The sequence below is a fragment of the Hyperolius riggenbachi genome, chromosome 7 (assembly GCF_040937935.1).
Source record: "Hyperolius riggenbachi isolate aHypRig1 chromosome 7, aHypRig1.pri, whole genome shotgun sequence".
NCBI classification, from domain to species: domain Eukaryota; kingdom Metazoa; phylum Chordata; class Amphibia; order Anura; family Hyperoliidae; genus Hyperolius; species Hyperolius riggenbachi.
In genome coordinates this window covers 36,907,764-36,933,312 of record NC_090652.1, presented here as the reverse complement: position 1 = coordinate 36,933,312, position 25,549 = coordinate 36,907,764, and the positions used below count along the sequence as shown (strand labels likewise).

Here is a 25,549-nt window from a genome sequence, read left to right as displayed (position 1 = left end):
CCAGGGTAGGTCTATTATTTTGATTTGTACAATTAATGGCAACACATATACTTTGATCTGCCTATATGCTCCTAACCAGGGGCAAGTATCTTTCATAAGAAAACTGTTCCAGAAAGTTAATGAAGTTAAGCAAGGTGTTGTCATCTATTGGGGGAAAGGGGGGGGGGGGGAAGATTTCAATACGTGCTCAGTTCCAAACTTAGATTCCTCTAATATTTCACTTAAATCTAGAACTACCTCTACCCTGAATAAACTACTACACAAAGAAGGCATGTATGACCCCTGGAGAGCCCAACATGGCTCAGAAAAAGATTATACTTTCTTCTCTAATGTCCATCGCACTTACTCGAGGATAGATTTCTTCCTCCTGGATGGCACCACCTTGCAGAAAGTGACACCAAATCGGACTAATAACGTGGTCAGACCACGCTCCTACTATCTTATCCCTAACACAAGAAACCTTGATCCCTTCCTGTAGACCATGGAGAATGAATGCGTCTGCGTTGAGCAGTGAACAGAATAGATCTTATATAGCCAATTCTGTTAGAGATTTATTTTCCTGGAATGAGGGAGGCGGTACTAGCGGGGTTACTGTATGGAGTGCCCATAAAGCCTTTATCAGAGGGGTTTTAATCAAAATGGGATCCTTACAAAAGACACAAAAACAGATCTCTACATCCTTAAAAATCAAACAACTGGAGCAATTACATACAGCTAATGCAGATCCTATTTGCCTTAGAGAATTATTTCAAGCCCGGCATGAGCTACGCTTATTGCTACTTCAACGATATGAGCTAAACATGCTTCGAACCAAAACAATGTACTACTCTCAAAGCAATAAATCAGGTGCTTTATTAGCTCAAAATTTAAGCAAAGACAAGCTAAAGGATGCATACCATACTTAATTGACCCTATGACAAAACACAGAATTACAAATCCCAAACAGATAGCCAATGCCTTTGCCACATTTTACCATCAGTTATACAATCTGAAAAATGATGCCGCCACACCACAACCGTCACTCCAACAAATTGAGGAATTTTTATCTTCAATAAATCTCCCCAAACTCTGACTCAATTGGAGAGCTTAAAGTGAACCTTAAGTCAGGAAAAAAAAAAAAGAGTTTTACTCACCTGGGGCTTCTACCAGCCCCCTACAGCAGTCCTGTGCCCTCGCAGCCACTCACTAATCCTCTGGTCCCCCGCTGCCAGCTAGTTTAGTTTTTGCCGACAGGCCCGTCAGGACCGGCCATGCGTAGCTTTTTCCGCATTCCAGACTGCAATTAGCGCTATTGCGGGCCGCAATGCGTACAAAAATACGCGTTGCCGTATATCTATGCATGCGTAATGCGGCAACGCATATTTCCGTACGCGTTGCGGTCCGGTATAGCGCTAATTACAGTCGGGAATGCGGAAAAAGCTACGTGTGGCCAATCCTGACGGACCTGTCGGCAAACACGAAACTAGCTGGCAGAGGGGGACCAGAGGATTAGTGAGTGACTGCGAGGGCACAGGACTGCTGCAGGGGTCTGGTAGAAGCCCCAGGTGAGTAAAACTCATTTTTTTTTTCTGACTTAAGTGTCTCTTTAAACTCCCCTATTACGCCCCAAGAAATAATATCTATGATTAAGACACTTAAAAAAGGGAAGGCACCTGGCCCAGATGGGTATGCCAATGAGTATTTCCAAACCTTTGCTACAAATTTTAGCTCCCCGTTTAGCTGAAGTCTTTAATACTTTCAGATCTACAGGACAAATACCCCAAGAGTATCCATTGGCAACTGCAGTAGTCCTTCCAAAACCGGGAAAAGACCTAACCTCCCTGGCGGTCTATTAAAAACCACCAGGGGGAAGTGCAGCCGTTTTTTAGTAAAAAAAATTTTTTAAATCATGTAACGAGCCTAGGGCTCGCTACATGATAGCCGCTGTGCAGCAGCATCCCCCTACCCTTTTTGATCGCCTTCAAAGAACTGGATTTCCTGGAGGGCTTCCCCCGTCGCCATGGCGACGGGGTGGGATGACATCACCGACATCGTGACGTCTTAGGGAGTCCTGATCCACCCCTCAGCACTGCCTGGCACTGATTGGCCAGGCTGCGCAAGGGGTCTAGGGGAGGCGGGGGGGGGGGGGCGGAGCGGCGGATAGCAGCGAATCGGCGCGGATCGGTGTGCTCACGCAGCTAGCAAAGTGCTAGCTGCGTGCAGCCCAAAAAAAGAAAGAAAAAAAAAATTGTGCAAATCGGCCCAGCAGGGCCTGAGAAAACCCCCTGCGCGGCTTACCCCGAACTAAGTTCGGGGTTACCACCAGGAAGGTTAAGTAACCCTGTTAACTACCGACCAAGCTCGCTGCTTAATGCAGACACAAAACTATACGCTAAAATATTGGCACACCGCTTAATGAATATTCTCCCCAAACTAATAAGAAGTGACCAAGTTGGGTTTACTAAACATAGACTTGCCTCTGACGGCACAAGGAGAATGGTGTCGCTCCTACATCACCTGGAATCCGGTCGCACGCCTTCTCTCTTCCTTACTTTGGATGCAGAGAAGGCGTTCGACCGGCTTCATTGGTCATTTTTAGAGCATACATTGGAAAAGTTTGGTTTCGCTGGAGAAATGTTGAGAGGAATGATGGCGTTATACACTTGCCCATCGGCAAAAATAAAAGCAGCGGGTTTCTATTCAAACATTCTAAATAACGAATGGTACTAGGCAGGGGTGTGCATTGTCTCCTTTAATTTTTGTACTAATTTGGGAAACCCTTGCCGAGACCATCCGTGCAGATCAGGGTATCCAGGGTGTTAGCGTCGGTGGCAATTCCCACAAGATCGGCCTATTTGCGGACGACGTGATAATAACATTGACAAACCCCAGGAATTAATTACACAACACAGTGAATGCTCTGAAGCGCTTTTTCAGCGTATCATATTGCAAGGTGAATCAAACTAAATCGTATATGCTAGATCTTTACATCTCCAAGGAGGAGAAATCCTTTAGATCGTCTAAATATCTTTTCTCATGGGCTGATAAGTCGGTTCAATATTTAGGCATACATTTGACTAAATCAGTCTCTGGACTCTGACGCGAATTACGCCTCTTACTTTCTTCCCTAAAAGTTGAACTTGAACAACTATCTAAAGTAGAAGTCTCCTGGGCGGGCAGGTTGAACTCCTTTAAAATGTTGGTCTTGCCAAAAATGTTATAGGTCTTTCGATCCATAAACATTCCCCTAAGCAAATTGTTCTTCCACACTATGGATGTTTTGATCTCTAGATATATCTGGACAGGGAGAAAACCTAGATTTAAGATGGAGATTTTAAAAATCCCTAAAAACAAAGGAGGGTTAGGCTTACCTAACATGGATTATTACTATCATGCATGCATTTTGGACATATCTAGTCACTGGTGGAACAACTCCCATTAATAAAGACTGGGTAGAGGTAGAACAAGCATAACAAATCCCTACACATTTTGACTAGAAGTACAAAATAAGATCTCAATAACGCTTCACTCCCCTTACTCACTCCACCCAGCCTTAGCAATCCTCAATATAGGCTTGGAAGATATAGATATGAAATACAGACTAGTAATATTCCATATATTAGCTGCAGCCAGACATTTACTCCTTACAAATTGGAAAAGTGCAGATATCCCGAATATACAACATGTTCTCCACCTAGCCCAGCATAACTTATGCATGGAAAACCGTCTACGAACCTATGGGGGCAATAGAAGCCTAGACTACATTACAGAAATATCATGATTGCAGGACCTAGGGTGGGCCCAGACGGGATAAGATGAATACACTTAACAAAAACTTAGGGTTGAACCAAGATTTTGTTTCTCTTGTTTTTCTTTTGATAAGATTCAGTTTATGTTTGTTTATACCTTTTCTTTGATACTTCTCTATATACATATTCTCTGGATTGGACTTGTTTTGATATGGTACCTATGGTCCGTATACATATGACTGGTGAGATGGCTAGGCCAACCGCTAATTCTCAAAATATTCCAGGTGTAGGTGTGTGTGTGTGTGTGTGTGTGTGTGTGTGTGTGTGTGTGTGTGTGTGTGTGTGTGTGTGTGTGTGTGTGTATACTGTAAATGCAGGTGAGGAGATTAGACCTGTCCTCACTCAGGATTAAGATGTCGCTCTCTGTAGATAGGAAAGGTAGGGGTAGGGGACCCCTCCACCAGGTGTGGACACAGTGTATTTGCTAGAGAAGCTATTCGTGTTTTTCTACCGAGCTACTGGTTTTTGTCCCCTATTCTATTGCCTGATGAAGCGGGCGGTGCCTGCAAAACGTGTTGCATTTCTTGGGGTACTCTGAATAAATTCTATATATATATATATATATATATATATATATATATATATATACATATATATATATATATATATATATATATATATATGGTAGTTTATAATAGTTATATGCCTAAGTTAATATGTGGCAAGTTGATCTTTACTGTTGGTTTTATATCTGAAATGGTTATGGCTACACATTTGCCTGTATTTTTTTTTTAAAAAATGTTCAATAAAAAGTTAACAGTGAAAAAAAAAAAAGTTAACTTCCATATCGATACACACACACACACACACACACACACACACACACACACACACACACACACACACACACACCAAAAAAAAAAAACATAGGACGCGCTCTCTATGTGCAGATCAGTAGGGCCTAAAGATAAGGCCTCACACCTATAAGTTGATCAGGTAGACTCAAACAAGCTCTTGGCTTAATCGCAAATGCAGGCGGTTCTTCCAGTTCTATGAGGGGGTACTTTAAAGGGAACTGAGCACATTCTCTTTCAATGGAATCTCTCCTGGCATAGAAGCTGCCATGTTCCCCCCTCCCCTTCTCACATTCCTTATTTACAGAAGTCAGAGATGCTATCTTGACACATTGACACAAACTCGGTCTTTGAAGAAACAGTCCTAATTACTAACCCCCTTTGTTGTCTAATAGCATTGTTTACATCTTGGTAATTAGCCCAATAAAACAATTAGGGACCTGAAAGCTCTGCGGCCAAGAGGCCGCAATAGCAGCATAGGGGGCGATATACAGGCTGGGAACGCAAACAATCACTCGCGTTCCCATGCCTGTCGGCTGGTGACGGCGAAACCGGAAGTCGTTGCCGGCGGGTCCAGAAGCATCGGACCAGAGCTGCGAGGACACCGATCGGCTGTTCATCTCATTTTTTTCTCTAGGCTGTAGGTTCACTTTAATGACTGTGTCAAGGTCCAAAAGTGGGCGGAACCAAAAACAAATTTCACTGGGAAAATGTAAACTGCAGCCATTCTTACACCGTTAGTTGCAGGGTTGTAAAACTTTGCGCAATTGGTCACTGGGTGACTGAGAATAATATTCAGGAAATTGGGTGGCGTCTACAACAGCCAATCAAAATTCACCTGTTGATATTAAAGGGGAATATTTAAATTGCTGCCATTCTTACACTGTTAATAGCAGATGCCTCAAACCTGGTACATCGGTCACTGGGTGACTGGAGGTTCAAATTCAGAAAGAGTGGAGCCACAAACATCCAATCAAATTGCAATGATAGTCTATGAGATCTGTAGATCATCATACACACATGATTTAACTGACATTCATCTGCAGATCAGATCCACCAGGATGGATTTTCAGATCTGCAGATCTGCAGATGAATGTCAGTTAAATCATGTGTGTATGATGATCTGCAGATCTCATAGACTATCATTGCAATTTGCAGGAATGGATTTTTGGCAGGAACAGATCTTTTGCAGATACTGATCTTTTGTGTCTGTACAGCATCTGTGTGTGCAGCATCTTGCAATGATTTTTTTCTGATGTGGAGTTCAGCTCCATAGAAAAGACTGTGTAGAGTATGGCTCTTATACTACAGGAAGGGTGGTAAGATTGGTCTGTAATCTTTCATTTTCCAAAGACTATGGTCTGATGTCTGTATGTGGCCTTAGAATGCGTGGTGACAGCTCTCTATGGGTAGAAACCCATTACCGGCTGTTTAAAGTAGCATTTGGTTTTTAGCATCTCATCCTCCATGGAGATATTTAGCTCCAAGAAATGTATTTCCAAGGCATTACACTCTGGGCATAAGTGGATGTTGGGTTGTAAATCACTAATCTCTCTTTATACTCCTTGAACGAGTCCTCCTGCCAACTCCTGAAGATAAGGAGATAATCTATGAATCTCAACCATGCTATAATTATGGTGGTGCCTTTGTATGTCTGGCCATATATAAATTTGCCAGGGAGGGTGCGAAACATGCTCCCATAGCACCAGGGTTGTGGAGTCGGAGATTTCATAAAGTGAGGAGTCGGATGATTTTTCTACCAACTCCACAGCCCTGCATAGCACAGGCAAGCCTCTGTATGTAGCAATAATAGGGTCTAAAAGCTGCACAATTTTTTCACAAGCTTTTAGGCCCTAAAAAACAAGAATAAAAACATACCACAGAGAAATCTGCAGCAGCTCCTGCATATAACTCACTCAGGCACAGGATCACCTTCTCTGAGCTGCGGATTTCCATCCTGAGCCTGACTCGGGTTTACCGATAAGGAGGTTAAACTCCTATATTTATACTGTGGGACATAAGCTACTTTCTGACTAGGGCCTTCTTTATCCAGGAAATATCGGCAAAGATTTACTTTTCTCACTAATTTACTTAAAGCCATCGGGAATCAAAAAAAAAATTTTTTTTTTTAAAAATGAGATGGCCGGCTTGTAAATTAAAAATATTTTTACCTCTGCTTAATTTTCCCCCGCACCTGGTCCGGTAAATACAGCCTGAAATCCGTGACTTATAAATCCAAGATGGCCGCCGACCTTTGCTTTATCTTCCGGGTCAGCAGCCTCTTCCTTCCAAATATCTCATTCTCAAGCACCGATAAAATAGCGCGAGAGAATGAGATTGTCGGGTGCGCGGCCGTGAGCACATGCACTAAACATGTGAAGTTATGACAGCACCTTCACTTGGCCAATAATTTATACAAATTGAAGCGACCACTGCTCCGTGTGTGTGTGTGTGTGTGTGTGTGTGTGTGTGTGTGTGTGTGTGTGTGTGTGTGTGTGTGTGTGTGTGTATCTGCGTTGTCACTGTGTGAGGTGTGTAAGCAGGGAGCCACCCATGACGACCTGCCCACAGCGCTGCGCGCACGGGAGCCGCGCATCAGCGGGAGCGCAAATGAGAGGGCGGAGCAAGGGGAGGAGATGGCCACCCATGACGGAGGAGTGACAGAGCAGGGAAAAGAAGCTCTGCCTACTCTCCGGTTAAAATATTCGACCGAACTGGTCAAAAAAATGAAAATGGAGATTTTGGGGGCCAGCCTGCAGAAAGACCAATGAAATGGGGACAGAACGTTAAGAGGACAATGAGGTAAGTGATACTCTATATAAAAATACAAAAAATAAAATAGTTCCCATTGACTAAGTCCTTATGTGTAATGATTTTGTTGATGTTCTCTGGTGCAGCAAAATTGAATCCCTCAAGGGTCCTCATCTTACCCCATGTCAGCTCAACCCCCACTGAGATTGAAAATACCTTCACCTACCTGCTTACGGTTTTGTAGTTTCCATCCTCCCCTTAATCCCCTTCTAGTTCTTGTTTTGATCTTCTTGGGGGGGTTGGTGTATTGGGCTGGTTGTCTGGAGTAAGACTGGAACCCTACAAATACGTGGAAAAGTATAATATAATAATATCATTCAGGATTCACTCCTTAAAAACGAGAAAGGAATTCTAATAAGAATATACAGTATTCCCTCGATCTAGAGACCTACAAAAATAACAGTGCTTATAGATGGCAAGGGAGGGGAGAGTAGACCAAACTCTTAACATCCAAAGCCAGCCCCACAACCTCATGGGAATCCTCAAACTATGTAATAAGAGGCAACTTCCATGAAAAATGACCCCGTAGCTTCAACCAACTTAACCGAGGGCACCTAGACAGGTAAAGAGTGGTTGGTTGAGGGGCATATATGGGGGTTACACTCCACCATGGGGAGGAATGGGAGGGGCCCTGGTACACCCCAGTCAAATCCATTTAGAATGGAATATAGGGTACTTATATAACCGGTATCAAACTAGAATGTGGTAGTCATCCAAACTATGACCAACATTTTTGGGGGAAGGGCCACAACCCAGTATACAGGTAAAGGGGGGCAACGTCCAGACTTACCAGCCCTATTCCATAGGCAATATACAGGGAGAGCAGAATTATTAGGCAAATGAGTATTTTGACCACATTATCCTCTTTATGCATGTTGTCTTACTCCAAGCTGTATAGGCTCGAAAGCCTACTACCAATTAAGCATATTAGGTGATGTGCATCTCTGTAATGAGAAGGGGTGTGGTCTAATGACATCAACACCCTATATCAGGTGTGCATAATTATTAGGCAACTTCCTTTCCTTTGGCAAAATGGGTCAAAAGAAGGACTTGACAGCTCAGAAAAGTCAAAAATAGGGAGATATCTTGCAGAGGGATGCAGCACTCTTAAAATTGCAAAGCTTCTGAAGCGTGAGCGAACAGTCAAGCGTTTCATTCAAAATAGTCAACAGGGTCGCAAGAAGCGTGTGGAAAAACCAAGGCGCAAAATAACTGTCCATGAACAGAGAAAAGTCAAGCGTGCAGCTGCCAAGATGCCACCAGTTTGGCCATATTTCAGAGCTGCATCACTGAAGTGCCCAAAAGCACAAGGTGTGCAATACTCAGAGACATGGCCAAGGTAATAAAGGCTGAAAGACGACCACCACTGAACAAGACACACAAGCTGAAATGTCAAGACTGGGCCAAGAAATATCTCAAGACTGATTTTTCTAAGGTTTTATGGACTGATGAAATGAGAGTGAGTCTTGATGGGCCAGATGGATGGGCTCGTGGCTGCATTGGTAAAGGGCAGAGAGCTCCAGTCCGACTCAGACGCCAGCAAGGTGGAGGTGGAGTACTGGTTTGGGCTGGTATCATCACAGATGAGCTTGTGGGGCCTTTTCGGGTTGAGGATGGAGTCCAGCTCAACTCCTAGTCCTACTGCCAGTTTATAGAAGACACCTTCTTCAAGCAGTCGTACAGGAAGAAGTCTGCATCCTTCAAGAAAAACATGATTTTCATGCAGGACAATGCTCCATCACACGCGTCCAAGTACTCCACAGCGTGGCTGGCAAGAAATGGTATAAAAGAAGAAAAACTAATGACATGGCCTCCTTGTTCACCAGATCTGAACCCCATTGAGAACCTGTGGTCCATCATAAAATGTGAGATTTACAAGGAGGGAAAACAGTACACCTCTCTGAACAGTGTCTGGGAGGCTGTGGTTGCTGCTGCACGCAATGTTGATGGTGAACAGATCACAACACTGACAGAATCCATGGATGGCAGGCTTTTTAGTGTCCTTGCAAAGAAAGGTGGCTATATTGATCACTGATTTGTTTTTGTTTTGTTTTTGAATGTCAGAAATGTATATTTGTGAATGTTGAGATGTTATATTGGTTTCACTGGTAAACATAAATAATTGAAATGGGTATATATTTGTTTTTTGTTAAGTTGCCTAATAATTATGCACAGTAATAGTCACCTGCACACACAGATATCCCCCTAAAATAGCTAAAACTTAAAAAAACTAAAAACTACTTTCAAAAATATTCAGCTTTGATATTAATGAGTTTTTTGGGTTCTTTGAGAACATGGTTGTTGTTCAATAATACAATTATTCCTCAAAAATACCACTTGCCTAATAATTCTGCACTCCCTGTAGTAGAGAGACAGCCTGGCACTGGTGACACTGACTTCACCGGATTGCGTACTTCATAGCCAATTGTGCACTCAGAAGCAGCCATGCAAATGTTGAAGGATAGAAAAAGCTAAGCACTAACTGTAGCAAAAAAGAAGGTGCATTTAATCCACGCTGGTTAGATACATCAGGGTGTACAGTGGGGGTGAGGGAGGCCTGACAGCTGTTTCGCTTTAAACAATTCCATAGGCACCCCAAGGAAAAGAGGGTCAGAAGAGGATTTAGAGAGGACGGACAAAACAAAAGCATAAGGAGGTAGGTGAAGGGATTTTCAATCTTAGTGGGGTTGAACTAGTATGGGGTGAGACGATGACCCTTGATAAGGGGCTCAAATTTGCTCCACCAAAGAACAACAATAGGTTCAACAACTATATTGATGTAAATACATTTGTGAGAAAGTAAATCTTCGTCAATATTTCCTGGATAAAGAAGACCCTAGTCAGAAAGTAGCTAAATGTCCCACAGTACATATATACGAGTTTAAAGTGAACCTCCAGACTAAAAATCTACTCAGCAGCCCTGAAAAGGCTTGGTGTTTCTTTAACAGTTTCACAGTATCAGAACCTTGTTTTTCTTACCCAAGCCTAATTTTTTGCTGCACAGAAGCTAAGCTCCGCCCCATCAAAGAAAACTGCCCGGGCATCTTTCCCCTGATGCTATGCAAAGCATGTTGGGATTTCTAATGATGTTCTCGTTGCCTAGCAGCTGGGAGGGGTGATAAGGACACAGGAAAGTTGGAACTGTGTCTCATGCTCCCTGTCACCTCCTTTCAACCAAAAAGATGGCTGCCCTCATGAAATCAAACATTTGCCGGTTCTTTTAAAACAGGGTGGGTAAGAGATTATATTACCTATCTATTTTAAATAACCTCCTTAGCGGTATGCCCGACACTGAATTAATTAATTTGCTCACATGGCAATGAAAGCTTTAGCTAGCACTAGGCTAGCTAATAAAAGGTGTCCCGTCACCCCCCGATCGCTGCTAATCCCCCCGGATCCCCCCCGTTTATACCTTACCCAGCCTGGATCCAGCGATCGCGCAACCTCCTTGCACAGCTCCGGTCTCTCTATGGGGAGGATCGGGTTTGCACATGACGTCGGCGATGTCATGTGCCATCCTCCCCCCCCCCCCCCCCATAGTGATCGCAGTGCTGTAATAACTGTAAAGACGGCGGTTTTGCCGTCTAACAGTCTCCGCCGCTCGGAAACTGAAGGCGGGGCGGAGCTCTGCCCCCGAGCAGGAGATGCGCGCAATCTCCTGCAAAATGCAGCCCCAGGACTTGACGCCGATAGCCGTTAGGCGGTCCAGGGGCTGCCGCCGCGGCCACGCCCATGGGCGTGGAGCGGTCTTCAGGTAGTTAAAGGATACCTTAGTACTGTGAAAAAAAAAATAAAAAAAACGGGGGGAGAAGGCATGTGTAGGATGCTCTCCTCATGCCCACCGCTCCCCATTCTCCTCCGACCCCCTCCATTATGTTTAAATAGCCCCTCAAAGCTACTTTTGAGTCAGGAGGGTCAGTGAGCATTGTGCAGGTGCTGCCCAGCAACACGCATACTTGATCACGCGCCAGCGAGCTATAAAGTTGTGACATCGTGCACATGCGCAGAGTACTCCCAGCTGTGCGAACCAGGATGCACGTCGCCAGGCAGCACCTGCGCACCGACCATCCTGAATCAGAAGTAGCTTTGTGGCGCTATTAAAACATAATTGAGGGGGTCGGAGGAAAATGAGGAGAGAGTCCATGCATGCCGGCTCCCCCCATTTTTATTTTTTTCACAGCGCTATGGTATGCTTTAACAGCATGGCAAGATTACTCGGCACCAGGGACATACCAACCGGAATAGATTCCTCATAAAATAAGAACAGAAAATAAAACAGGAAATTGTAAATTGTGGCCCCTTTCCTTGGTATTCTCCATCAAACGTCAATGTTTCATCAAAAAGGCCGATTCCAACACATTCTGAGCAAACCAGAGAACATTTTGTTGAATAATATTCATTACCCAAAAAATTTCAGAATGTTAAAATGTATACTGTGATATTTTTTGTGGCAGGTGTCCTTGTAATGACTGCTCACCTGTGTTAGACATTGCGGCTGGGACATTTTGGGGCCTTTGTACATACGTCTGTGTACCTAAAAAACAAAACAATAAAAAAAAACCCCCTGAAAATACAGTATTAAACGTTCAGCCTATCAATTTAAAAATAGTTTCAGGATATGGTCAATGTACAGACACGCTGCTTGGCTATATGCTGCTTCGCCTGTTATATGGAGAGAGGAGGATGAGCGGGAGGCACTCTATGGAGGCACAGCAGCAGACTGAAAGTAACATGATCTTGTTGAAAACCGGTATTAATGCGTTGCATACAATTCAGTTACCCCAGTGAGGGACACCTGCACGCAGTTGAGGGTGCATGGATAGTAGGTTGCTCCAAACATCATAGACAAAGTTCAGAGCACACAAGCAGGGTTTGTGTAAATTTGTTACAATAAATATCATTGGCTTCTTGTTGAAGCCATGACCTTTCCCTTACAGGCACTTTGATTAGCTCAGGGAACACATGTTCCCTTCACAAATCACAGACGTGTTACTCTTGGCGTGTGCCCACAGAAGTGGATGACGCATTAAAATGTCCTGTTGTCATTAAGAGGGGCAAACATGACGTTTTCATGCGTCTACTTTAAAACAAGTTATTGAAGCAAACCTGTGACATATATTAACCTTTGGGGACCGCGTGTAGTAAATCCTACGCTGCACTTTTGGCTGCCTAAGCCTGATGCGGTGTAGGATTTACGCCACCTGCCATTTCCACTCCCCACACGATCGTGCGCACCAGAGAGGGGAGATTAAGCTGTCATATGACAGCTGACATCTCCCCTCAGTGATCAGAAGCCATCTCGATTGGCTCCTGATCAAGTGATCACTACGATCGCCAGTGGATCGTAATGATCACTATTGGCAGCGGCGGTCTGAAGGGAAGAAGAGGACTGGTACTCACCTTTCTAATATTATCCTGGCGATCGTCACTTCCCCTGGCCGGCATCCACGCTCGCTCTGCACTAAATGTCTGGCCCCTGCTCGAAGCCACGACCCGGAACTTAACAGCAGTGCAAGCGGGGATGCCGGCCAGAGTGGAGGACGCTAGAGCTGCTCATCGCTGGAGCCTGGGAGGTGAGTAAAGGCTGCTGGCAATACGGGGGACACCTGGATACACTGGGGTCAATGCCTAGCTAGCTATACTGGGGCTCCGGCTGCCTGACCCCTGCAAATGCACAGACCCCCCCCCCACCGTATGTAAAATGGCCTGGTCCTTTGGGGAGGTTAGGCTGCCAGTCCCCAAAGGGTGAAGTAAAATAACAGATACTTACCTAAGTAATGGAAAGCCTTCCTAGATTGTCCTTGAACCCCTGCTGCTGCCCACAACCCTCTTATTTGTGGCCATCTGTGTACATGCGTGCCATACTGCACCTGTGCAAGCATGGTCCAAGCATGCCCAGTGGCACAAAGACGCTAATGCATCGAGGGAAAAGCTAGGTAAAGAGTAGAGTGTATGTTCTGCCTAAGTTTGCACCAGTGTTCTCCGGTCACTCTAGTTCCCTTTAAAGCGGAATATAACCCTGCATTTCAACTTTGCTCTAAAACATTATTTACAGTATATTATATGCAACCAACCTTTTTTTTTTACTAGACCAGCATTGGAAGGGTTACACAGGGCTTTAAAGTCCCTAGAGATTTCTGCAGACGCATCCGAACTTGAGTTAGATACTTTTTGTTTACATAAATGTATCTAAGTGTTTATTGTGACTCATCTCTCTCACTGAGAAGGAGTTGGAGGACAGCCAAAGAGTGTGTAACATTTCTAAATATATACATATAACTAAAAATAGAATGCAACTATCTGAACGTCTGCATGGAACTTAAAGGAAAACTTAAGTCAAATAAAAAAAATGACATTTACTCACCTGGGGCATCCCTCAGCACCCCGAAGCTGGATGGTGCCCTCGCAGCCCCGCTCCGATCGTCCTGTCCCCGCCGGCGGCTACTTCCGGTTCGGCGACAGCCGCCGACAGGCTGGGAACGCGGCTGATTTTCCGCGTTCCCAGCCGCTGCTATCACCCTCTATGCTGCTATAGCGTCTATATATACGCTATAGCAGCATAGAGGGTGATAGCAGCGGCTGGGAACGCGGAAAATCAGCCGCGTTCCCAGCCTGTCGGCGGCTGTCCCCAAACCGGAAGTAGCCGCCGGCGGGGACAGGACGATCGGAGCGGGGCTGCGAGGGCACCATCCAGCTTCGGGGTGCTGAGGGATGCCCCAGGTGAGTAAATGTCATTTTTTTTATTTGACTTAAGTTTTCCTTTAAAACCTCTGTGTTTAACCCTTCCAATGCTGGTCTAGTAAAAAAAAAATGCTTTTTGCATAAAATATGCTGTAAATAATGTTTTAGAGCAAAGTTGAAATGCAGGGTTATATTCCGCTTTAAGTAGAACTCACCACTGTACCACCTACAGACTGTTGGAAAACGTTCCGCTAAGCCAGTTGCTTTGCTTCCGGAGAGGTGACCCTAGGTGTTGAGAACCACTATGTGGAAAGGGGGTGGGGAACTGATCACTGACACCAATTTCTAGATATACAGAAAACTGTCTGCACTATTTGCTGCAAATCAAAAGGAAATCACACAGGAATATTTTGCCATAAAGCCACATAATAGTTCCTCACCTGTCCTGGGGGCTGAGCCGGGGTAAAAAGGTTTGGTCTGTTGGTTAAACTGTGGTCCTAAAACACAAAATGGCAACAGCTTAATTTATGAACAGCAATGTATAAAACACGTTCAAAAGTTTACACACACACACACACACACACACACACACACACACACACACACACACACACACACACACACACACACACACACACACACACACACATTAAAAAGGTAACAATCCTAAGCTGACAGACCCTTGCATCTTTCATCCAGGGTACTGCCGGTTTTTAGATTGTAAAGGTGGGTACACACGTCAGATGAAAGTCTTTGGAAAATGAAAGATCACAGACCAATTTTACCCCCTTTCATGTAGTATGAGAGCCATACTCTACGCAGTCTGTTCTATGGAGCTGAACTCCCCATCAGATAAAAATCTTTGCAAGATGCTGCACACAAAGATGCTGTACACATGCAACAGATCTGTTCCTGCAAAAGATCAATCCCTGCAAATCCATTCCTGCAAAATGCATTTATAGTCTATGATATCTGCAGATCATCATACACAACTTGTTTAACTGACATTCATCTGCAGATCAGACAATAAATCTGCCGATCTGAAGATCCAACCTGGTGGATTTGATCTACAGATAATTGTCCATTAAACAAAGGTGTGTATGAGATCTGCAGATAGACTATGAATGCATTTTGCAGGAATGGATCTTTTGCAGGAACAGATCTTTTGCAGATACTGATCTTTTGTGTCTGTACAGCATCTGTGTGTGCAGCATCTTGCAAAGATTTTATCTGATGGGGAGTTCAGCTCCATAGAAAAGACTGTGTAGGTATGGCTCTCATACTACATGAAGGGTGGTAAGATTGGTCTGTGATCTTTCATTTTCCAAAGACTTTTATCTGACGTGTGTACCCACCTTAAGTCATGGGGAAAGCAAAAGAAACGACAAAGGATCTCTGGGAAAAGGTAGTTGAATTCCATAAAAACAAGAAAGGGATATAAAAAAAAATATCCAAGGAATTGAGAATAGCGATCAGCAGTGTCCAAACTCTAAACAGTGGAAAATGATGGGTGCTGTTGAAACCAAACCCCAACCAGGAAGGCCAAGTACAATTTAATCCACAACTGCCAGAAATATGGTTTGGAATGCAAAGAAACTCCCTCATTTAACTTCAGCTGAAATACAGGATTCTGTAAATAAAAAAAATGCGGTGTGGCAGTTTCAAGATGCACAATAAGGAGGCACTTGAAGAAAGATGGGCTGCATGACTGAGTGGCCAAAAGAAAGCAATTACTATGCAAATTCCACAAAATATGCTAAACAGCACAGAGACAAGCATCAAACCATCTGGCACAAAGTCATTTGGAGTGAGTGCACACCAAAAAGCGCTAGCGCAAACGCTCAGTGATTTTTCAAGTGCTTTTTCAGAGCGATTCTGGGTATTTGCCTAGTGATTTTCTAATCATGGCTAGAGATTTTTTGAGCGTTTTGGTGTAGCACAGTAGAGCTGGAACTGAACAAATTCTGTACCAGAAAGACTTAGAAAATCGCTCTGATCTAGCACTTTTCAGAGCGATTTTCCACTTTCCTATACTTAACATTGAGGCTGAATCACCTCAGAAATCAGCAGTAATGCTGCAGGACCTGCATTTGGGAGAAAAACCACATTGCTCTGGTGTGATCCATCTCATTCAAATGCATTAGCCAACGCTTTTCAAAGCGGTAGCGTTTTTAAAGAGAATCTGTACTCTAAAATTCTTACAATAAAAAGCATACCATTCTACAAGGAGTGCAGAATTATTAGGCAAGTTGTATTTTTGAGGAATCATTTTATTATTGAACAACAACCATGTTCTCAATGAACCCAAAAAAACTCAATATCAAAGCTGAATGATTTTGAAAGTAGTTTTTAGTTTTATCTATTTTAGGGGGATATCTGTGTGTGCAGGTGACTATTACTGTGCATAATTATTAGGCAACTTAACAAAAAACAAATATATACCCATTTCATTTATTTTTACCAGTGAAACCAATAGAACATCTCAACATTCACAAATCTACATTTCTGACATTCAAAAACAAAACAAAAAACAAATCAGTGACCAGTATAGCCACCTTTCTTTGCAGGGACACTCAAAAGCCTGCGATCCATGGATTCTGTCAGTGTTTTGATCTGTTCACCAACATTGCGTGCAGCAGCAGCCACAGCCTCCCAGACACTGTTCAGAGAGGTGTACCGTTTTCCCTCCTTGTAAATCTCACATTTTATGATGGACCACAGGTTCTCAATGGGGTTCAGATCAGGTGAACAAGGAGGCCATGTCATTAGTTTTTCTTCTTTTATACCCTTTCTTGCCAGCCACGCTGTGGAGTACTTGGACGCGTGTGATGGAGCATTGTCCTGCATCAAAATCATGTTTTTCTTGAAGGATGCAGACTTCTTCCTGTACGACTGCTTGAAGAAGGTGTCTTCCAGAAACTGGCAGTAGGACTGGGAGTTGAGCTTGACTCCATCCTCAACCCGAAAAGGCCCCACAAGCGCATCTTTGAGGATACCAGCCCAAACCAGTACTCCACCTCGGACTCGAGCTCTCTGCCCTTTACCAATCCAGCCACGGGCCCATCCATCTGGCCCATCAAGACTCACTCTCATTTCATGAGATATTTCTTGGCCCAGTCTTGACGTTTCAGCTTGTGTGTCTTGTTCAGTGGTGGTCATCTTTCAGCCTTTCTTACCTTGGCCATGTCTCTGAGTATTGCACACCTTGTGCTTTTGGGCACTCCAGTGATGTTGCAGCTCTGAAATATGGCCAAACTGGTGGCAAGTGGCATCTTGGCAGCTGCACGCTTGACTTTTCTCAGTTCATGGGCAGTTATTTTTCGCCTTGGTTTTTCTACACGATTCTTGCGACCCTGTTGACTATTTTGAATGAAACGCTTGATTGTTCGACGATCAGGCTTCAGAAGCTTTGCAGTTTTAAGAGTGCTGCATCCCTCTACAAGCTATCTCACTATTTTTGACTTTTCTGAGCCTGTCAAGTCTTTCTTTTGACCCATTTTGCCAAAGGACAGGAAGTTGCCTAATAATTATGCACACCTGATATAGGGTGTTGATGTCATTAGACCACACCCCGCCTCATTACAGAGATGCACATCACCTAATATGCTTAATTGGTAGTAGGCTTTCGAGCCTATACAGTTTGGATTAAGACAACATGCATAAAGAGGATGATTTGGTCAAAATACTAATTTGCCTAATAATTCTGCACTCCCTGTATTCATTATGTTCTCCTGGGCCCCTCTGTGTGGTTTCTGCCACTCCCTGCTGCAATCCTGGCTTGTAATTGCCAGTTTTAGGCAGTGTTTACAAACAAAAGACATGGCATGTGATAGGCTGTGAGTAGCTCGGTCTGTGACTCATACAGAGCCTGCAGAGGGCCTGGTGAGGGTGTGTATAGCTTCTATTCTATCAAAAGCAGAACAGCACATTCCAGCCTGAGTGCCTGAGCCCGACAAAGCCATCAGAGGAAAGATTAGATTACATAAAAGAGATAATACAGCCACTGTGCAACTAGGAAAGGCTGCAGTAAGCCAGACCACATTAGAACAAGCATAGGAACTTCTAGGATAGAAGAACTAAGGCAGAAAATGTTGTTACGGAGACCCTTTAAAAGCGCTCAGAAGTGCTCTTTGTGTGCACCAGCCCTAAATTTGAATTTTTTTGTATACAAAAAAAAAAAAAACCGAGGAGTCAACAAGGCCTATAATAAAAAAGGTACACCATTCCTACTGTGAAACATGGTGGTGGAACGCTGATATTTCTGGGATCTGTGAGCTACAAAGGCACCGGAAAATTGGTCAGTATTGAGGGAAATATGGATGCAGTAAGTTATAAAAATAAAAAAAGTGGAGGAATATTTGCACTCATCAGCCAGGAAGCTAAGCATGGGACATACCGGTACTTGGACATTCCAAGATGACAATGATCCAAAACACAAGGCCAAGTCGACCTCTCATTGGCTAAAGCAGCATAAAGTGAAGGTTCTGGAGTAGCCAGTTTCCTAAACCTAAATATCATTGTGCCACTCTGAGACCTCAAATGTGTCATTACCAATTCTGTATTTTGTATATTGGTGTACAGGTAGTCCACGACTTATGAACATCCAACATACGAACAACCCATTCTCTAGACTGTGTTAGGGCTGGTTTAGATGGACAATTGTCGGCATCCACCATGTCCCACACTGAGATGAATGGGAGCATTCTTCTCAATGCGTTTGTCAGTTGGCATCAATAACGCATGCGCTGCCGTTGCATTGAATTCCTGTAGACGCTGCATGTAGGAGGTATTTTTTCCCACTTGGATAGACTTTCCTCATGTATTTTGTATGGCCATGCTCCTGTTTAATTTTAAAGTATTACATTCCAGCCGCACGACTGGACTCCTGAAAAAAGCGAGTCTTGTTCACGAAATGCAGAGTCCTTTCAAGGACAACTGAAGCGAGAGGGATAAGGTGGCTGCCACATTTATTTCCTTTTAACCACTTAAGGACCGGGCTCTTTGCTGTTGATCTGTGTTGCGTGGGCTATTCAGCCCACAGCACAGATCGTGTTTGAGCCAGGGCGATCAGACTCCCCCCCCCCCCCCTTTTCCCCACTAGGGGGATGTCCTGCAGGGGGGGGGTCTGATCGCCGCCGGCTGCTTGTGTGTTGTGGGGGGGGCTCCTCAAAGCCCCCCTTCTGCAGCGTTTTCCGCCCTCCCTCTGCTCCATCCCCTGGGCGGCGCAGGACGGGCCTCTGGCAGGCTTCAGCCTATCAGAATGCAGCGATCCCCGGCCAATCAGAGGCCGGGGATCGCCGATCTCCTTTACGGCGCTGCTGCGCAGCAGAGCCGTATGATGTAAAAAGCAGAGATTTCTTCCCCGCGTGTTTACATTTAGCCTGCGAGCCTCCTCTAATACTTTTAGCCATAGACCCTGAATAAGACAAGACAAATAACATTTATATTGCACTTTTCTACTGGTGGACTCGAAGCACCAGAGCTGCAGCCACTAGGGCACGCTCAGTAGGCAGTAGCAGTGTTAAGCCCAATCTTCACGATACGGTTATTTGTACGATTCGATTAAGATTCTATATACGATCCAATTAAATCAAAAATGTCCGATCGGGATTCAATTTGCCATTGCAAAACAATGGTAAATCAAATTGAATCGAATCCCGATCGGACATGTCGGATTTAATCGGATCGTATATAGAATCGTAATCGAATAGTACAAAGAGTCGTATCGTGTAGATTGGGCTTAGCTAGCTCAAGGTGTCATTGCTGAATAGGTGCTGGCTTACTGAACAGGAAGTGCCGAGATTTGAACCCAGGTCTCCTGTGTCAGAGGCAGAGCTCTTAGCTAGAACAGTATCCAGTCACTGATCTCTGCAGATGTTTCTGACATTATTTCCAGTTCTGACAAGATTAGCATTGCATGCTTTTTGGTGTTCTTCAGACACGACTGTATCCAAACAGATCAGCAGGGCTGCTGGGAAACTGCTACTGTTTAAAAGTTTATAAACATAGCTCCAAATTGTTCCTCTTTTAGAGAGATAGTCCCTCTTTGGGAGCCCTGTCCCTCTTCCTACCTTATTTGTCCCTCTTTCAGGACTGATGTACAGATCTATATAAATATATGCATTTTCTACTGAAAAATGTAGTTAATTGACTCTAAACTTTCTACCCATCCTTTAAATTGATATATTTCTTATTTCCGTGTTTTATTATGAAGGAAAATGAACCATGATAGAAAGGGCCAGTGTGGTCTGCATCATAAAAAAAAAAAAAAAAAAAAAAAAAAAAAAGTCTTTCTTATAAAATCTTGATGGTATGCGTGACTAGAGGTGTGATGGGGGCATGACTAGGGGTGTGTCAGGGGTGTGGCTTAAGTGTCCCTCTTTCTTATCTCAAAATGTTGGGAGGTACGATATAAATAAAGTAACCTCCATATGTGTCTCACTACAGGTGTCCTTTAACAGTGAATATTCAGGGTCGCTGATGTAGATATCTTTATATAAGTATCTACCCAGGCCCATGCTGTGAATCCTTGCCTGTAGTATTTCATTTGTGGACCTGATAAACCTCCTAAGTATTCCAGGGAGACAGACATTGGCCAGCTGACTGGAAATGATGGCAGTAGACAAAGACCAGGTGATAGTAGAGATGATAGATGTAGCAGTGACAAGTGACGGCCAACATCAGGAAGGAGAAGTATGAGAAGCTGGAGGAGCACCAGGACCTGAAAGAGAAGCTAGAGAGGAGGTGGGACATGAGGGCCAATGTGGCTCCAGCAGTGGTAGGAGCACAGGGGGTGGATGCCTATGTAACAGGACCTGTAACTTAGTAGCACCAGGACCTGAATGAGGATCTAGAGGAGGTGGGACATGAAGGCCAAAGTGGCACCAGCAGTGGTTGGAGCACAGGGGGCGGATGCCTAAGTTACAGGACCTGTAACTTAGTAGCACAAGGACCTGAATGAGGAGTTAATGAGGAGTTAGTGAGGAGGTGGGACATGAAGGCCAAAGTGGCTCCAGCAGTGGTTGGAGCACAGGGGGCGGATGCCCAAGTTACAGGATTGGCTCCAACACATCCCAGGAACCTCATCAGAGGAATCTCCAGAAGAGTAAAGTGCTGAGAGAATCTAAGATAATACATAGAACCCTCCAGGTCCTACATCTCTGGCAGAGGACCCTAGGATGAGCAGGACACATACCACCCACAGAGGGTGAAAACATTTTGCTAAGTTAATTGGCTTGTTCCTGGAGAGGTGACATAACAATACTTTGCCATAAAACCACATAATGGTTCCTCACCTGTCTTGGGGGCTGTGCCAAAGGTAGCAGGTTTGCTATATTGGTTAGCCTGTGCTCCTAAAATACAAAATGGCAACAGTTTAATTCGTCAATTTATGACCAGTAGTGTATAATCAATAGAAAAATCACAAAGCAATATTTTGCCATAAAACCACATAATGGTTCCTCACCTGTCTTGGGGGCTGTGCCGAAGGTAGCAGGTTTGCTATATTGGTTAGCCTGTGCTCCTATAAACACAAAATGGCAACAGTTTAATTCGTCAATTTATGACCAGTAGTGTATAATCAATAGAAAATCACAAAGCGATATTTTGCCATAAAACCACATAATTGTTTCTTACCTGTCTTTGGAGCTGTGCCGGTGGTAACAGGTTTGGTCTGTTGGTTAGCCTGTGCTCCTAAAACACAAAATCCCAACAGTTTACTTCATCAATTTATGACCAGCAGTGTATAATCAATAGGAAATCACAAAGCGATATTTTGCCATAAAACTACATAACTGTTCCTCACCTGTCTTGGGGGCTGTGCCCGGGGGAACAGGTTTGGTCTGTTGGTTAGCCTTTGGTCCTAAAACACAAAACGGCAACCGCTTAAAGTGGACCCAAATTAAAAATACAAGATTTCAGAAATAAAATCTATTTTCTAAATTATAGTAATAAATAGCAGCCTTTTTTCAGCTGCATGATGACAAATATAAAATATTTTACATTTATTGGAGGAACCCCTCCGTTCCTTTTAAATTGCCGGGATTTTTCCGGCAAACTGGTGGAGTAGATGGTGTCCGGCAATGGAGGAATTGCTAATGGCTGCCCCCAGTATAACCCTAGCTATAAAAAGAGAAGGGTGAAAAGCATGCACTGAAATGATCATAGGTTTGAAGGAGTGTTTATTTATCTTTGTATGTGTCAGAGTGGTGCAACTAAATATTTTTAATTAAAAAAATGTTTGGTTTGGGTCCGCTTTAATCCATTATTCTATGGAAAGCAGGGAAAGGGCACAGTTGTAGGTGCAATAGTGTAAAAAAAACACAACATCTATAGTCCGAGTATGGCATAAGGTCAATCTACTTTGATTTTAATGAAGTAGACAATAGGCGCACTGAAGGGACAACGATGAGATGGCCACCAAAGCAGGAACGGCTTAGCAGGTGGAGGCTTTTTCTTTCTCATCTTCTCGGTTCTCTTTACTAGATATGTATGTGGCTACGGTCAGTGCCTTTACCAGGGCTGTGGAGTTGGTACAAAAAGTTTCAGACTCCCTTAGTTTATGAAACCACCGACTTCGACTCCAGGTACCCAAAATTGCTCCAACTCCTTGACTCAGACGCCACAGCCCTGGTCTTTACTGGCAGCCTGAGGCAAAACGACCCTACAAAGCTTGCCTAGGTAGCCAAACTCCTCCAGGATGGCACATGACGCGTATCTCAGACAGTCTCAAGAACTTGGAGATTCCAAAAGAGCTTGAGCCTTACAAAATGCCCCTCATGCTGCCTGTAACATTGCTTGGCATAAATGGTTTTGTAGTTGATACCAGTGACTGCACCCACACTCATCTGACCTAAATTTAATATAACTTCACCTCTAGGACATTATGTTTTGGTCTATCCAAAGCCATCCCGGACACAAGCAAGGCAAGTATCAGACTCCGAACAAGACATCACATGGTGATAAATGGAATACAGCGCTGCGTCATATGTTGGCACTATATAAATTCAATAAGTAATAATAATAATAATAATAATAATAATAATACTACATTAAATAGGCATAACAAACGTAAACCTTTGACATAAATGGCTGCTGCCATTTGGCCATCAGTCTGATGCCTGCATAGTCCCTCACAATTTCCAGGGCTGTGGAGTTAAGGAGTCAGAGTTGGTGGTTTCATAAACGGAGGATTCAAATGATGTTTGTACCGACTCCACAGCCCTGTCAAAAACTGCAACAAGCAGCGGACGTGGTGATGTTTTCTTGCTAGCTGTTTCATCAGTGGATGCTGTATGAAGGCTCCTTCATCTCCTCCCACTTTTCAACCCATAGGACAGTACATGACTTCACTAAGCCCAGCCCAATAAAACCATCATGTCGCTCAGCTAAATGCTGAAGTTTTCCCTGTGCTTTGTACCCCCTTGTAATTATCTTACCTGTTGCCGGTTTCTCCGGTGCTTGGGCAGCAAGATTGTCTTGGTCACCGAACTCAGTATCTGAAAGACAATGTTGCCCAATTACAATGTGAGGGAGGAGCTTGGTGGGAGGAGTCATTCACAAGTGTACAGTATAGAATGCAAAACGGGCTGCAATGGGAAACGTTAACATTGTTAAAGGTGTTATCAGGCAAATGTAACAAAATTAGTGCTACATCACCGGGGCTTCCTCCAGCCCCAAGCATGTCCCTCGCCGCAGCTCTGCCAGCAGCCGTTCGCCACAGCTCCGTCCAAGTCCCCGGCGATGACATCAGGTCGACCTGTACTGCGTCTGCGCGAGCGGGGCTGTCCATCACTGCCACGTGGAGCGGACTGCGCATGCACAGAACTACTGCGCCTGCGCAGTCCGCTCTGGTTCACGTGGCAGTGATGGACAGCGCCGCTCGCGCAGGCGCAGACGTCATCGCCCGGAGTTGCAGCGAGGTACATGCTGGGAGCTTGGGGCTGGAGGAAGCCCTGGGTAAGTAGCGCTTATTTTGTTACATTTGCCTGATAACTCCTTTAAGTGTCTTTGCTAGAGAACAGAGGCGCCAACAGGATAAAAAGTGATAAAAACTTTAAAATTGCTACGAAGGCAGTGGTGGACTTACCTCCAGACACGAACAACTGTCTGAATCAAATAATTGAATTTATTCAGAGTACCCTAAGAAATGCAACACGTTTTGCAGGCACAGCCCGCTTCATCAGGCAATAGAATAGGGGACAAAAACCAGTAGCTCGGTAGAAAAACACGAATAGCTTCTCTAGCAAATACACTGTGTCCACCCCTGGTGGAGGGGTGTCCTACCCCTACCTTTCCTATCTACAGAGAGCGACATATTAATCCTGAGTGAGGACAGGTCTAATCTCCTCACCTGCATTTACAGTGGTTGCCTGAGTGGTAACCCTTGTTTGTGAGTGTAAAATATATATGTGTAAATGTGTTTATCATTTACACGCTATCCTGTACATACTACACTATACTGAGCTCTCGCTGTCTCCCTTTTATATTTTTAAGTATCTGATTAGAAGGAAACCTATAGTGGGGAATAGAGAGGCTGCCAAATTTAGTTAATTTTGAAAAATGCCAGTTGCTGGCGTTCATACTGATCAGTCAGATTCAGTAAGGAGTTTTTTCCCTTTAAACTTTAAGGGGACTTGCCAGAATCTGGGCTTTTAGCTGTGAGTACTTTTCCCTCAGACACACATCTGTGCACCCAGCAGATACACAAACATAACAAAGCTACTCATTCCATTTAAAACAGGGGAAATATACATAGAGTGCTTCAAGGATAATACAAAAACTATTTATCCAAAGGCCTGTGTAGATAAAACAAAATAAAACAATTTATTGCTACTACTATTAAACACTTCGGACAAATAATGAGAAGAGCGGATTCTTTGGAGAAATCCTTGATGCTTCGATACACAGAGCAAAAACAGAAGCAGTGGGCAGAGGCTAAGATGGACAGCATATGTGAAGCTGTGAAAGTACAAAGAGTCAACTACCCGTATATTACGGCATATAAGACGACTGGGCGTATAAGACGACCCACAACTTTTCCAGTTATAGAGTTTGGGATATACTCGCCGTATAAGACTACCCCTCTTCCAACACGTACCAAATAAATTAAAAATACATCATATACGGGTGCTATGTATGAACAGATACTGGTGCTGTACTGTATCCCAGTATATAAGAGTATATAGGCGAATGACTAGTTGGATTGGTCAACTCTCCCTAAGCCAATTATCAGAGCAGTATGGAATAGATCATGCTGTGCCCATAAAACACGGCTCTTTCATCCATCTGGCCCACCCTTTTATCCCATTTACCTCGTTTTTTGCCTCTCAGATCTTGCACATGTGCGCCTGCGCCGCTTCACTACAGTCCTCAGCAGCGAGATCTGAGAGGAGGTAACAGGATAGGACGTATCACCCGGCATCAATGACACCTGATGTATAAGACGACCCCTGACTTTTCAGATGTTCAAGGGTT

At 44.0% G+C, this 25,549-nt stretch overlaps 1 protein-coding gene across 6 annotated transcripts in view; it reads right to left on the bottom strand.

The window, feature by feature from the left end:
* The window catches only part of LOC137524255 (nuclear factor 7, ovary-like), a 57,327-nt gene that overhangs the window by 2,186 nt on the left and 29,592 nt on the right, over positions 1–25,549 (bottom strand). For 4 of the 6 annotated variants that reach the window (XM_068243911.1, XM_068243908.1, XM_068243909.1 and 1 more), the window contains exons 9-15: positions 23,512–23,571; positions 21,879–21,935; positions 21,710–21,766; positions 21,540–21,596; positions 21,370–21,426; positions 14,515–14,571; positions 11,871–11,927 (exon numbers count right to left, since the gene is read on the bottom strand). In XM_068243911.1, coding sequence (XP_068100012.1) covers positions 11,871–11,927; positions 14,515–14,571; positions 21,370–21,426; positions 21,540–21,596; positions 21,710–21,766; positions 21,879–21,935; positions 23,512–23,571 — 402 coding nt within the window. Of the gene's footprint in view, positions 1–7,559; positions 7,673–11,870; positions 11,928–14,514; positions 14,572–21,369; positions 21,427–21,539; positions 21,597–21,709; positions 21,767–21,878; positions 21,936–23,511; positions 23,572–25,549 lie in introns of all 6 variants that reach the window. The other 2 variants (XM_068243913.1, XM_068243912.1) reach the window with 2 other exon arrangements.